The sequence below is a fragment of the Ranitomeya variabilis genome, chromosome 5, assembly GCF_051348905.1.
Source record: "Ranitomeya variabilis isolate aRanVar5 chromosome 5, aRanVar5.hap1, whole genome shotgun sequence".
Lineage (NCBI taxonomy): Eukaryota > Metazoa > Chordata > Amphibia > Anura > Dendrobatidae > Ranitomeya > Ranitomeya variabilis.
The window spans coordinates 316,888,705-316,904,158 of record NC_135236.1 but is presented as its reverse complement, the minus strand read 5'-3'; the positions used below and the strand labels follow the sequence as shown (position 1 = coordinate 316,904,158).

General features: G+C 44.7%; 1 protein-coding gene across 2 annotated transcripts in view; it reads left to right on the top strand.

The window, feature by feature from the left end:
• The first annotated feature begins 215 nt into the window (after positions 1-215).
• The window catches only part of DMTF1 (cyclin D binding myb like transcription factor 1), a 61,865-nt gene continuing 46,626 nt past the window's right edge, over positions 216-15,454 (top strand). Inside the window, exons 1-3 of one of the 2 annotated variants that reach the window (XM_077264642.1) lie at positions 216-319; positions 8,527-8,645; positions 10,132-10,226. In XM_077264642.1, the coding sequence (XP_077120757.1) occupies positions 8,534-8,645; positions 10,132-10,226 (207 nt within the window). In that variant the 5' untranslated portion in view covers positions 216-319; positions 8,527-8,533. Of the gene's footprint in view, positions 320-442; positions 533-8,526; positions 8,646-10,131; positions 10,227-15,454 lie in introns of those variants that run through there. The other variant, XM_077264641.1, reaches the window with a different exon arrangement.

The following is a 15,454-nucleotide window of genomic DNA, read 5'->3' as shown; positions in this document are numbered from 1 at the left end:
TACACCCCTGGTCCCCCCCTTTAGCACACAGGCTGTACACCCCTGGTCCCCCCCTTTAGCACACAGGCTATACACCCCCTGAGCCCCCCCTTTAGCACACAGGCTGTACACCCCTGGTCCCCTCCTCATTCTCAGCCATCTCTAGACCCTCGCAGCATTCCCCTCTCCCTCCATAGAGTTCCATGAGAAGAGAGCCCCGCCCCTTCCTGTGCAGTCACGTGAGCAGCGTCCCCCGCCTGTGTGTGTTGAATGTGTTCCTGCATCCTGGTATCTCGGAGCCTCCATCCTGCTCGCTAAGTGCCCGGACTGAAAACAGGAAGTGAGTATGAGGCCCGGCCCTATGACAGCAGTGATCTGAGCGTGTCCGGGCACAGTGCGGGCAGTGTGCCGCCATGTGCAGGTAGTGGCGCAGCTCCGAGGAGCCCGCTGCCGGCTCACCTGTGCCGCACAGCTACCTGCCACTGTATATGCGGCCATGAGAAACGAAAGCTGCTACCTGCCACGGAGGGAAGGCGGCAGCTACGTGTAGTGTGTGTGTGTCCCAGATAGTAACACCCAGTTGTCAATTGGCTGTGGTAACAGGAAATACACAAGAGTTCTGTCGGGCAGCATCGGAAGTGTCAGGAGACGGTTGACCTGCCATGTAGCGGTCTCGTCTCCCTAACATTTGCTGTAGGGGGCCTCATCTCCCTAACATTTGCTGCAGGGTGCCTCGAATCCCTAACATTTGCTGTAGGGGGCCTAGTTTCCCTAACATTTGCTGTAGGGGGTCTCGTCTCCCTAACATTTGCTGCAGGGGGCCTCGTCTCCCTAACATTTGCTGTAGGGGGCCTCGTCTCCCTAACATTTGCTGTAGGGGGCCTCATCTCCCTAACATTTGCTGCAGGGTGCCTCGAATCCCTAACATTTGCTGTAGGGGGCCTAGTTTCCCTAACATTTGCTGTAGGGGGGTCTCGTCTCCCTAACATTTGCTGTAGGGGCCTCGTCTCCCTAACATTTGCTGCAGGGGGCCTCGTCTCCCTAACATTTGCTGCAGGGGGCCTCGTCTCCCTAACATTTGCTGCAGGGGGCCACGTCTCCCTAACATTTGCTGCAGGGGGCCTCGTCTCCCTAACATTTGCTGCAGGGGGCCTCGTCTCCCTAACATTTTCTGGAGGGGGCCTCGTCTCCCTAACATTTGCTGTAGGGGGCCTCGTCTCCCTAACATTTGCTGTAGGGGCCTCGTCTCCCTAACATTTGCTGCAGGGGGCCTCGTCTCCCTAACATTTGCTGCAGGGGGCCTCGTCTCCCTAACATTTGCTGCAGGGGGCCTCGTCTCCCTAACATTTGCTGCAGGGGGCCTCGTCTCCCTAACATTTGCTGCAGGGGGCCTCGTCTCCCTAACATTTGCTGTAGGGGGCCTCGTCTCCCTAACATTTGCTGTAGGGGGCCTCGTCTCCCTAACATTTGCTGTAGGGCAGAGGTGTCAAACTGCATTCCTCGAGGGCCGCCAACAGGTCATGTTTTCAGGATTTCCTTGTATTGCACAGGTGATAATTTAATCACCTGCACAGTGATTCCAGCACCTTGTGGAATGCTAAGGAAATCCTGAAAACATGACCTGTTGGCGGCCCTCGAGGAATGCAGTTTGACACCTCTGCTGTAGGGGCCTCGTCTCCCTAACATTTGCAGCAGGGGCACTCCCTTATACACGTATGGCTGGGTTCCCCCATTATGTGATGGTGCCCTGTCATCAGAGCTTGGTACTAGGGCTGTGGGGTTGGTGAGCCAAAGCGCCGACTCCTCAATTTCCCTGACTAGCTGTTTAAAGCCGGTTTCACAGTCCGTATATTTCCGGTATCTGAAAAAACAGTATCGGAGATATCGGTGTGTGTTACGTGTGCCACATCAGTAGTACATTATTATTATTATTATTTATTGTTATAGCGCCATTTATTCCATGGCGCTTTACAAGTGAGGAGGGGTATACATAATAAAAACAAGTACAATAATCTTGAACAATGCAAGTCATAACTGGTACAGTAGGAGAGAGGACCCTGCCCGCGAAGGCTCACAATCTACAAGGGATGGGTGAGAATACAGTAGGTGAGGGTAGAGCTGGTCATGCAGCGGTTTGGTCGATCAGTGGTTACTGCAGGTTGTAGGCTTGTCGGAAGAGGTGGGTCTTCAGATTCTTTTTGAAGGTTTCGATGGTGGGCGAGAGTCTGATGTGTTGTGGTAGAGGGTTCCAGAGTAGGGGTGATGCGCGAGAGAAATCTTGTATACGATTGTGGGAAGAGGAGATAAGAGGGGAGTAGAGAAGGAGATCTTGTGAGGATCGGAGGTTGCGTGTAGGAAAGTACCGGGAGATGAGGTCACAGATGTATGGAGGAGACAGGTTGTGGATGGCTTTGTACGTCATGGTTAGGGTTTTGTACTGGAGTCTCTGGGCAATGGGGAGCCAGTGAAGGGATTGACAGAGGGGAGAGGCCGGAGAATAGCGGGGGGACAGGTGGATTAGTCGGGCAGCAGAGTTTAGAATAGATTGGAGGGGTGCGAGAGTGTTTGAGGGGAGGCCACAGAGCAGGAGGTTGCAGTAGTCAAGGTGAGAGATGATGAGGGCATGGACTAGGGTTTTTGCAGATTCTTGGTTGAGGAATGAACGGATTCGGGCAGGAAGTGGAAAGGGCTTGGATATGTGGTTTGAAGGAGAGATCAGCGTCAAGGATAACCCCAAGGCAGTGAGCTTGTGGGACTGGGGAGAATGGGCAGCCATTTACTGTAATGGATAGGTTTGTTGGGGGGGTCACGTGAGATGGGGGAAAGATGATGAATTCTGTTTAGTACATGGACAGCCGTCGGAGAAGAAGTGCTATAGTAATCGCTGTTCCCCGGCGGCTGGTGCTGAAGTCGGCTCTCATCATTCTCCCCTGCTCTGCCGGGGAGCAGAGGAGAATGCTAAGTGGTATATTAACCCCCGAAGCTTTTTTCGTTTTCGTTTTTTGCTTCCCTCCTTCCCAGAGCCATAACTTTTTTATTTTTCCATCACTATGGCCATGTTAGGGCTTTTTTTTTTGTGAGACGAGTTGTACTTTTGTATGACATTGGTTTTACCATGTCGTGTAACAGAAAAAGGAAACAAAATTTCAAGTGCGGTGAAATTGCAGAAAAAAGAGCAATCCCACACTTGTTATTTGTTTGGCTTTATTACCATGTTCACTAAATGCTAAAACTGACCTGCCATTATGATTCTCCAGGTCATTACAAGTTCATAGACACCAAACATGTCTAGGTTCTCTTTTATCTTAGGCTACTTTCACACTAGCGTTGTTTGCTGTACGTCGCAATGCGTCGCTTAGGAGAAAAGACTTATCCTGCAAAGTTGTCCGCAGGATGCGTTTTTTCCCCATAGATTTACATTAGCGACGTATGGCCACACGTCGCAACCGTCGTTCGACGGATGCGTCATGTTTTGGCGGACCGTCGGCACAAAAAGTTACATGTAACTTTTTTTTGCGCGTCGTGTCTGCCATTCTCGACCGCGCGTGCGTGGCCGAAACTCCGCCCCCTCCTCCCCGGACCTTACAATGGGGCAGCGGAAGCGTTGTAAGACTGCTTCCTCTGCCCACGTCGGGCATCACTTTCACAACGCGCGTCGGCACGTTGGGCCGACGCATAGCGACGGCCACGTGCCGACGCTAGTGTGAAAAGCCTAAGTGGTAATAAAAATTCCACACTTTGCTAAAAAAAAATAAAAAATTGCGCAATTTTCCAATACCCGTAGCGTCTCCATTTTTCGTGATCTGGGGTCGGGTCAGGGCTTACTTTTTGTGTGCCGAGCTGACATTTTTAATTATACCACTTTTGAGCAGATACGTTCTTTTGATCACCCGTTATTGCATTTTAATGCATTGTCACGGCAACCAAAAAAAATGTACTTTTGGCGTTTTGATTTTTTTTCCTCGCTACGCCGTTTAATGATCAGGTTAATCCTTTTTTTTTTATAGATAGATCGGGCGATTCTGAATGCTGCGATACCAAATATGTGTAGGTTTGATTTTTTTTTTATTGTTTTATTTTGATTGGGGTGAAAGGGGGGTGATTTGAACTTTTATATTTTTTTTATATTTTTAAACACATTTTTTTTTTTAATTTGGGTATGCTTTAATAGCCTCCATGGGAGGCTAGAAGCATGCACTAATCGATCACCTCTGCTACATAGAGGTGATGCACAGATCACCTCTATGCAGCAGAATTACAGGCTTGCTATGAGCGCCGACCAAAGGGTGGCGCTCATAGCAATCTGCCATCAACAACCATAGAGGTCTCGAGGAGACCTCTGGTGATGGCAATGTACTGATGACCCCCGATCACGTGACGGGGGTCAGCGGTGCGAGTACTTCTGGCCGCGCGGTCGGCAGCGCTTGTTAAATGCCGCTGTCAGAGTTTGACAGCGGCATTTAACTAGTTAATGTGCGTGGGCGTATCGCGATTCTGCTCGCGCCCATTGTGGGCACATGTCAGTTGTTGAAAACAGCTGACATGTCGCAGCTTTGAGATGGGCTCACCGCCAGAGCCCACTTCAAAGCGGGGGATACTGCCAGCTGACGTACTATTCCATCAGCTGGCAGAAAGGGGTTAAAGTCCGAACAACAACAGGTGGGGTCTTTTGGAACTCTTACCCCCATCATCCGACAGCTGCTGCCGCTAATAACGGTGACAGTAGGTGCGGAGGATTGGGGTATTCCACAGCCGTGGGCTGCGATCGTTCGGAAATAAATAGATTCCCCCATGTCGCAACTTTGATGTGGGCTCACCGCCGGAGTCCACATCAAAGGGGGAGACACGACATGCGCTGTACTAGTATGGCGCATGTTGAAGGGGTTAAAGTCTGAACAACAGTAGGTGGAGGCTTTTGGGACTGTTACCCCCATCATCCCACACCTGCTGCCGCCGATAACAGTGGCAGTAGGAGCGGAGGATGGGGGTATTCCACAGCCTCCGGCTGCAATTGTTCGGAAATAAATGAAAAACCCTACGTGGGTTCCCCCCTATTTTATTAACCAACCAGACAAAACTCACAGCTGGGGGCTGCAACCTCCCGCTGTCAGCTTCTGCAAGGTTGCTTATCAAGGATAGGGAGTCCCCATGCTGTTTTTTTAATTAAATAATTGAAAAAAAAAAAACAGTGTGGGGTCCCCCCATTTTTGACAACCAGCCTTGCTAAAGCTCACAGCTGGGGGCTGCTATTGTGAGACTGGTAAGAGGCAATTTATATAGGCACCCCCAGCCTAAAAACAGCAGCCCGCAACTGCCCAGAAAAGGTGCATCTATTAGATGCGCCTTTTCTGGCGCTTTGCCTGGCTCTTCCCACTTGCCCTGTAGCGGTGGCAAGTGGGGTAATATTTGTGAGGTTGATGTCACCTTTAAGGTGACATCAAGCCCACGGCTTAGTAATGGAGAGGCGTCTATAAGAGATCCATCCATTACTAATCCTATAGTTGTAATGTTAAATAAAGACACGGCTAGAATAAAGTCTTTTATTTGAAAAAAATACACAGACACCTATAATGTTCTAAACTAAGCCATACTTACTGCAACACCTAATTTCCTGACGCCCTCGATCTCCTGTAATAAAAGTAAAATAATAAACCAACAATATACCATACCTGTCTGTCGTTGTGTCCCACGCTATAATCCATGTCTGGGGGCTAAATAGTTTTTAACCAGGCCGGTGCCAAGATGCAACCGTCCCGGCTGAAAACCACTGGAGAATGAGCTGCAGAGAGCGAAGCATCATTCACCAGCGGTGACATCATCACGGCCAGCCTGGTGAGGTGACCTCTGGACCGTGGGAAAAAGCCGGTGATGTCACCGCTGGTGAATGATGCTTCGCTCTCTGCAGCTCATTCTCCAGTGGTTTTCAGCCTGGATGGTCGCATCTTGGCATCGGCCTGGTTGAAAACTATTTTGCCCCCAGACATGGATTACAGCATAGGACACAACTATGGACTGGTATGGTATATTGTTGGTTTATTTTACTTTTATTACATGAGATAAAGGGCGTCGGGGAATTAGGTGTTGCAGTAAGTATGACTTAATTTAGAACATTAAAGGAGTCTGTGTAATTTTTTCAATTAAAGGACTGTGTTCTGGCCATGTCTTTATTTAACATTACAACTATAGGATAAGTATTAGATAGGTGTCTTAGATGCCTCCTTACTAAGCCGTGGTCTTGATGTCACCTGAAAGGTGACATCAACCCCACAAATATTACCCCACTTGCCACCACTACAGAGCAAGTGGGAAGAGCTGGGCAAAGCTCCAGAAAAGGCGCATCTAATAGATGTGCCTTTTCTGGGCAGCTGCGGGCTGCTGTTTTTAGGCTTGGGGGGGCTATATCAATGGCCTCTTACCAGTCTGAGAGTAGCAGCCCCCAGCTGTCAGCTTTAACAAGGCTGGTTGTCAAAAATGGGGGAGACCACAAGCCGTTTTTTAAAATTATTTTAATAATTAAAAAAACAGCATGGGGACCCCTCTATTCTTGATAACCAATCTTGCAGAAGCTGACAGCTGAGGGTTGCAGCCCCCAGCTGTGAGTTTTGTCTGGTTAATAAAATAGGGGGGAACCCACGTCAGGGTTTTTCATTTATTTCCGAACAATTGCAGCCGGCGGCTGTGGAATACCCCCATCCTCCGCACCTAATGTTATCGGCGGCAGCAAGGTGTCGGATGATGGGGGTAACAGTCCCAAAAGCCTCCACCTACTATTGTTCAGACTTTAACCCCTTCACGACATGCGCCGTACTAGTACGGCGCATGTCGTGTCTCCCCCTTTGATGTGGACTCCGGCGGTGAGCTCACATCAAAGTTGCGACATGTCAGCTGTTTTGTACAGCTGACATGTGTGCGCAATAGCAGCGGGTGAAATCGCGATTCACCCTCCGCTATTAAACTTTATTACAAGCCGCTTGGGTAGTTTACATGTCATGTCTATGACTTTTTAAATGTTTTTATTGGTATTTATCTGTTGTGAACGTAATAAAACCTTTTGTATTTCGTGGTGATCCCTGTTGTGGTCTTTAGCTTTTTCTATGTATTAATTATGAATGTTTCTTATTGACCTCGGGTGTATCCCGGTATGTATTTTGTGGTGCCCTCCAGAAAACGTGTTGTTGTCCTATATCATCATTCTTCTCTGCTCGCCGGCAGAGTAGGGGAGAATGAGAACCGTCTTCAGCACCTGCCACCGGGGAACAGTGCTTTCTGTAGCGCTTCTTCCCCAGCGGCCATTCATGTCCCACCGAGGACATCAAAGTGTGTTCTCTGTGTGCTTGACGTTTCACTGTCTCTGCTGACTGAAAAAGATGGGCATGTCAGTGTGTTTTGCCTACGGACACACGGTTCATGGAAACACACTGACGTGCATAGACCCATTCACTTGAATGGGTGTACGTGTCTCTGGTACGTGTGTGAAAACTGTCACCACTTGTACTGGAGACGCGGACATGTGAAAGGAGCCTTAGTGATACATTTACTATGGAACAATGGTAACATCGAGCTTTTTTTCATCACCATGTTGATATGATCCAGCTGTGTCCTGTTCACACTAGCAGTTGTGAGATGAATGCAGGCATTCCTTCCCAGTGCTTCTTCCTCCAAAATCCACCTTACAAACGCTCAATAAAATGAATATAATGTACAGCAATCTCAACACATTGCTGCACGTTTCATCTCTTGCACCTTCTTCTAACTTCCTCAGGGTTTGGAAATCCCAAAGCGGTTATAATGAAGTGTAAACCTCTACTACCCGTCCTGCATCGCCACAACAGACAACTTCATCTAGTTTATCAGATTGTTTCCACTGAAAAAAATACAATATGTAAACCTAGCGAATGTGTGGGTTATTTCCCTTCTTGTCATCTTATCACTGTTTTCGCTCTACTGACTAATAAAAAAATATTTTTCTTTTACAGAGGATCTGTTTCCCAGACAAAAGTGGGCAGTTTTTGCATTTATTTTACCCCCATCGCTCCCCTAAGTAATTATTTATTTTTTTCTTTAAATACGCCATATGGTTGAAGAGATCTGGGCCTTTTTATTTAGTGCTCATTATTATGGTCTTTCCAAAGGGGGCGTGGCTCACAGGGTAATCATGTGGAACTGCCCAAAGACACGCCCCCCGAGAGCCCTGTGAGCCACGCCCCCTTGCAAAGACCATAACATTTAGCAGTATATAAAAAAGCCCATATCTGTGGAACCGTATGGCGCATTTAAAAAACACAAAAAATTTAATAATCGGGGGAGAAACGGGAACAAAATAAAATGTTAAATGGCTACTTTTGACATGGTTTGCCAATGAGATTAGACTTTTGTCAAAGTTGCAGATGAGCATGAATCAAGTAGAGGGTTAATGTATGGGGATAAAGTGTCCAATCTTGGGATCTGGCTTCTGTTACATGGCCCTCTGGTTCACAGTGGTCGTTATATCGTGTACGGAGTTACGAGTGCATTGTTCCTCACCATCTGACCTGTATTTTCTGGCAGGTTGAGTATGAGCACAGCTGAAGACGAGGCCGGAACAGTGAAAGTACCAAGCACCAGAAACGCTCTAACACTCACCCAGGACCTTGATGGAAATTTAATCCTCCATTGTCCTCAAAATGGTACCAGGATTTCCCTATTACATTTATAATAGTTATTGCTGCTGGATAGAATGCAGAAACATAGTATATTTTAAGAAATGGCTTCAAAGATTAAAGGGAGTCAATTAGTGCCAAATTACATCAGAAATATATATGCATATGCATATATGCAGCGCCAAATAGCACCATCTGTGATGTAATATGCAAATCAGGTGCACTGTGCAACGTGGGCGGTCTGGATCACTGGCTCAGGTCATGTCAGTGCTGTCAGTCGGGAAGAGCTGTGCAAACATTGACTGAGGGTGGTTCTCGGGACCGCCCATGGTGCCCCCCACAGCTAATTTGTATGTAACTTTGCCCTGATGGATTGCCTGTAACTCCGTGCAGACAGAAAGCTCCTACATACCACTCCCACCAGATCACAGGCCGGTGATCACTGCCCGGCATATACTAGTGTGACATTGAGGATTACTGAAGTTCCAGTCCCACCACCGGTGTCAGCTATGTAAGGCTGTCATTTTCCTAACCAGAAGAACCTCTCATGCATTTCCATTCACGTTCCCCACAAACAAAACAATTGTTACAACCCTGAAATTAAACTGAGCATTAGATTTTTGAGCATGGCTAAACTAAAGCTGGTGCCCCTGATGCCTGGTACTCTGAGAACATTACACAAGTGGTTGTGATTAGTGCTGAGCGTACGGGCTCAGATAAGATGTTATCCAAGTGTCTGCAGCGCGCTCGAATAATATGTTCGCGGTCTCACGGCTGTTGGACACATGCAAGGATTTCCCGTTTGTTAGACAATCCTTGCATGTGTTGCGGCTGTTGAACAGCAGTGAGACCTGCAGCCTCGGGGACTCGAACATATTTTACAAGCACGCTGGAGACACTTGGTTAGCACCCGAGCATGCTTAGATAACACCTTATCCAAGCACATTCACTTATCACTAGTTATGATATATTAGAGGTTACTTCCGACACATCTTATGATTCTCAGCTGAGCTGGCATACTCCAGTCCTGCTGTATACGCTTAGGGTATGGCGGAACAATCTGTCTGTATTACATGTGGCTATTGGTTGTGGATTTGCTCATTCTATACATTATGACAGGTGACATCTGCTGTGAATATGCAGATCCACTGTGCTGTTACTGTAATAGACTGCGGCTCTTCTGCGCTGAAATACACAGCCTGTGTGCTAGGTGTGCACATACTACTGTGGTGGTACATGTAATGACTAGGCGAGGAATCACATGGCAATGGAGGTTTCCTTGCATGTGAATCAACTGTACACGTGTGAGCAGCCTATTGTCCTACTCCTCCCCGTATCTGTCATTTTATGTCTTATTCAGCACAGCGGTTTTTGGAATAGTAAATATCATTTTAGGAAAATGTGTTTCTATCTATCAGTCAGTCGATCTGTCCATGATATGTGTTGCTGTAGCGTCATCGTGATTTTACACTGTGTATATCTGTATCTATATTCTGTGCTTATGTCCATTCAGCATCAGAACAGGACCAGAGCTTCGAGGTGACCATGACTGCTACCACAGAGGTCACAGAAGATGACATCACTGAAGACTCCATAACCCAAATTCAGGTAATGCAAAATCCGGGATTATTGGTTCTTTGCAGAAATGTTTCAGTAGCAGCACCATTTTCTGTTCTCTTTTGCTTTTTGCTTAATCCCTTCTGTCCGTGACCAATTTTTATTTTGGTGCTTTATTTTTACTCCCCTTTTTCCATTATCTTTTTTTGTATTTTGTCATTGACATTTGAAGGGCTTATTTTTATGGGGGATGAATTGTTTTGAATTACGGTACATCATTTTACCCCTTCGCACCGAAGCCTATTTTCATCTTTCTGACCAGGCCAATTTATGAGGTCATAACTCTAAAGCACTTCAATGGATCCCATTGATTATGAGACTATTTTCTCGTGACATATTGTACTCCGTGATAGTGGTAACATTTCTGTGATATGACTTGCTGTTAATTGTGAAAAAACAGAAATTTGGAGAAAATGTAAAAATGTTAGCAATTTTCAAACTTTTAACTTTTATGCCCTTAAATCAGAGAGTCATATTGCACAAAATAGTTAATTAATAACATTTGCCACATGTCTACTTTACATCAGCGCAATTTTTGAAACATTATTATTTTTTGTTAGGAAGTTATAAGGGTTAAAATTTGACCAGCGATTTCTAATTTTTCCAACTAAATTTGCAAAACCATTTTTTTAGGGACTAAGGCTATGTGCACACGTTGCGGATTCTCTGCGGATCCGCAGCGTTTTTTGAGGTGCAGAAACGCTGCAGATCCGCAATTGATTTACAGTACAATGTAAATCAATGAGAAAAAAAAATGCTGTGCACACTTTGCGGAAAATCCGCTGCGGAAACGCTGCGGTTTAAAAGAAGTAGCATGTCACTTCTTTTTTGTGAATCTACAGCGTTTTTGTACCCATTCCATTATAGAAAACCGCAGGGGTAAAAAACGCAGCAAATCCGCAAGATAACTGCAGCAAAAATGCACAAAAAAACGCTGCGGAACCGCACAAAAAACCGCAGGTGCGTTTTCTGCCAGGAGAGACAGAATCCGCACCAGAAATTCCTAAGCCTAATCCGCAACGTGTGCACATAGCCTTACTCACATTTGAAGTGACTTTGAAGGGTCTGTATGACAGAAAATACCCAAAAGTGACACCATTCTAAAAACTGCAACCCTCATGGTGCTCAAAACCACATTCAAGAAGTTTATTAACCATTCAGGTGCTTCACAGGAATTTTTGCAATGTGGAAGGAAAAAATAAACATTTACTTTTGTTTCACAGAAAATTTCCTTTAGACCAAATTTTTTTAACATTCACAAGGGTAACAGGAGAAAATTGTGCAATTTCTCCTGAGTACGCCAATACCCCATATGTGTGGGAAAATAACTGTTTGGGTGCACGGCAGGGTGCGGAAGGGAAGGAGCGCCATTTGACTTTTTGAATGTAAAATTGACTGGAATACTAAGCGGTTTCCATGTCGCGTTTAAAGAGCCCCCGATGTGCCTAAACAGTGAAAAAACCCCATAAGTAACCCCATTTTGGAAACTAGACCCCCTAAGGAACTTATCTAGATGTGTATTGAGCACCTTGAACCCACAGGTGCTTCACAAAAGTTTATAACGTAGAGCTGTGAAAATAAAAATAAAAAAATCACATTTTTCCCAGATAAATCTTTTTTTAGCCACAAATTTAGCATTTTCATAAGGGTAACAGGAGAACATGGACCCCAAAATTTGTTGTGCAATTTCTCCTGAGTTCACCAGTAGCCCATATGTCGTAAAAAAACTACTTTTGAGGCACAGTGCAAAGCTCAGAAGGGAAGAAACGCCATGTTACAGTGCAGATTTTGCTGCACTTGTTTGAGGGTGTCATGTTACATTGGCAGATCTCCTGAGGTGCCAGAACAGCAGAATCTCCCATAAGTGACCCCAATTTTACAAACTAAACCTCTCAATGAATTCATCTAGGGGTGCAGTGCGTATATTGACATCACAGGTGTGTCACAGACTTTTATACCATTGAGCAGTGAAGGTAAAATAATTTACATTTTTACCACAAAGATTGTGTGTTAGCCCCAAGTTTTACATTTTCATACTGGAAAATGGGTAAGAATAGCACCAAAATTTGTCCCACAATTTCTACTGAACTTGGCAATTCCCTTATGTTGCTGTACAGTACTGCTTAGCCACATGGAGAGACTCGGGAGGGACGGAGCGCTATTTGCCTCCTGTAGCACAGATTTTCCTAGAATAGTTTGTGGACTCCATATACAGAGCCCCTAAATGCTAGAAGAGCAGAATCCCCCTTCAAGTGACCCCATTTTGAAAATTATAACCCTGTGGGAATTTATCTACAGATGTAGTGATGATTATGACTCCATGGGTGTTTTCCAGAAACAAGCAGCAGTGGATGTTGCTCAGTGAAAATTTCAAACTCCCGTTGTAGGGACCAGTACGTTATATCCAGCTCCTGCTTCTGGAGACATGCACCTGTAAGTTAGTTGGGCTCTCATCACTACAGAAATGCCAAACATGTGGGTGCTATAGGTGGTTTAGGCACACTGAGGCTCAGAAGGGAGGGGAGGGGGGGCATTTGGATTTGGGAGCGGAGAATTTCCTGAATTTCTTTTGGGGGGTTAGGAGCCATTTAGCTTTTCCAGAGCCTTTGTTCTACCAGTAACGAGCAAGCCCCCTATATTTCCGTTAATGGATCACAGACCTAAGTGAGGGCTTGCTTTTTTGTGGATTGAGTTGAAGCTTTTATTGGGAACATTTTACATAGCATTTATGATCACATTTATCCGGCACTCTATGCTGAGCACTTACTTTGTGGTTTCCATCTAAATCTCTGAGTGACATGATTCAAATGAAACCCCCGAGGAATCCATTCACTATAATGAGGCAGCAGAGTCACTCTGGACTCTGTCTGGCCTCTGTTCAGTGGTGTCCTTTTCAGAAGTGCACAAAATTGTGGCCGAAGGCCCTTTTATGCCATCCTAAAAAGACAGACACTGACGGATCACAAGTCAGAAGGCATCCACAGTGCACCCATCTGCCTCATTATAGGTAATTTTCCGCCAGGGGTTCTGTCTGAATCACATATTTCATAAATTTACACGGAAACCATGGTGTAAGCGCTCAGCGTAGGGCGCAGGATAAATGTGCACCAAGCCAAGCCTTACTGTGATCTTTGGGAGGCAGAATGAAAAAAATCAACAGCATATGAAGAATTGGTTTTATTTATTTTTTACGCTGTTCCTCGTATGGTATAAGTGATTTGGCGGCGTTATTCTTCGGGTCGGTGCGATTACAGAGATACCGGATTTATATTGGGTTTTTATGGTTGACAGCTGTCACACATGAAAAGACGCTTTTTATTGCAAAAAATAGTTTTTGCATCACCATTGTTTGAGAGCTATAATTTTTCCATATTTCGACCAACAGAGTCATGTGAGGTCTTGTTTTTTACAGGACGAGCTGACGTTTTTATTGGTACCATTTTCGCCTTCTATTCCGATTTTTCAGAGATAGAATGAACAAAAACCAATTCAGAAATTGCCTTTTGTGTTTTTTTTTTATAGTGTTCCGTGTAATAAAATTGCTAAGGCAGCTTTAATCTTCGTGTCAGTACAATTACAGAGATACACAATTTATATAGTTTTTTTATGTTTTCGCGCTTTTACGCAATAAAAAATATTTTATAGAAAAAATAATTACTTTTGCATCACTTTATTCTGAGAGCTATAACTATTTTCTTTTTCTGCTGATGGAGCTGTATGGTGGCTTATTTTTTGCGGGACAAGATGATGATTACAGCTGTACCATTTTTATTTACATCCGTCTTTTTGATCGTCTTGTATTGCACTTTTTGTTTGGCGGTATGATGATAAAGCATTGTTTTTTGCCTTTTTTTTACGTTGTTCACTGAAGGGGTTAACTAGTGGTACAGTTTTATTGAGTGAGTCGTTACATACCCAAATATGTGAATATGTGTACTTTTACTGTTTATCTTTTCATATATATAAATGTATTTTTTGTAAAAATATTTTTCTTTTTTTTTCTTTACATGGGGATTTAAAAAAAGCAAACAATATTTTTACACTTTCTATTTTTTTACTTTTTACATTGTCCTAGGAAGGGACATCACTGTATTACGTCAGCTAGCTGATCTCATGTTCTGCAATGCATCTGCACTGCCGAACGTGGGAGGAACAACTGACAGGCAGTGAAGGAGGCATCTCGGGTCCTGCTCTGAGCACGCGCTGAGAAGCCACCTTCCTTGAAGGACTCTGTGGCCATCTTGCATCCTGGTGTCTCCATGGAGACTATCAGGACAACACGATCGCATCTCATTGCCCACTCCCTGCACGATGCTCCTCAATGTCGCTGTCACTAGTGACTTAAGCATCAGAGGGGTTAAATGCCCACAATCTGTGCTAGGGAAGGGGGTAATTTACTATTTAAGAGAATAAAAATCATAGTGTGTTAAAATGGTGAATAAATTCAATTCCATCTTTGTTTTTTTGGGTTTTGTTTTTATATTTTTTATTTTGAGATAAAAATATCCTGTGAACTAGATTGTCCGTGTTAGTACGATTATAGTGATACTAAACTTACATAGTTACATAGTTATTAAGGTTGAAGGAAGACTGTAAGTCCATCTAGTTCAACCCATAGCCTAACCTAACATGCCCTAACATGTTGATCCAGGGGAAGGCAAAAAAACCCCATGTGGCAAAGAGTAACTCCACCATGGGGAAAAAATTCCTTCCCGACTCCACATACGGCAATCAGACCAGTTCCCTGGATCAACGCCTTATCAAGGAATCTAGTGTATATACCCTGTAACATTATACTTTTCCAGAAAGGTATCCAGTCCCCTCTTAAATTTAATTAATGAATCACTCATTACAACATCATACGGCAGAGAGTTCCACTTGTTTTTTTTATTTAATTTTTAGTGATGCAGCTGTGTGCGGCATTGTTCATTGGGGGATTAACTGCCATTTTTATTGATATTATTTTGGGACACATGTTTTGATCACCTTAGATTGCATTATTTTCATTATTTTAAGGAGGTGCAGCAACTTAAAAATGACACTGTCTGAACAGATCTTAATCTTTAACAGCGCCATAAAGGGGGAAGAGGTTTGCAAGCAGAGTTTACCATCTGCATCCAACTGAAAGGGGGAGTATTCAGATTGTTAACCTTTGGGGGATTCCAGACATAGATCTTATTGCAGACAGAACACAGAACAGGAAGGTGAGAAAATTCTGT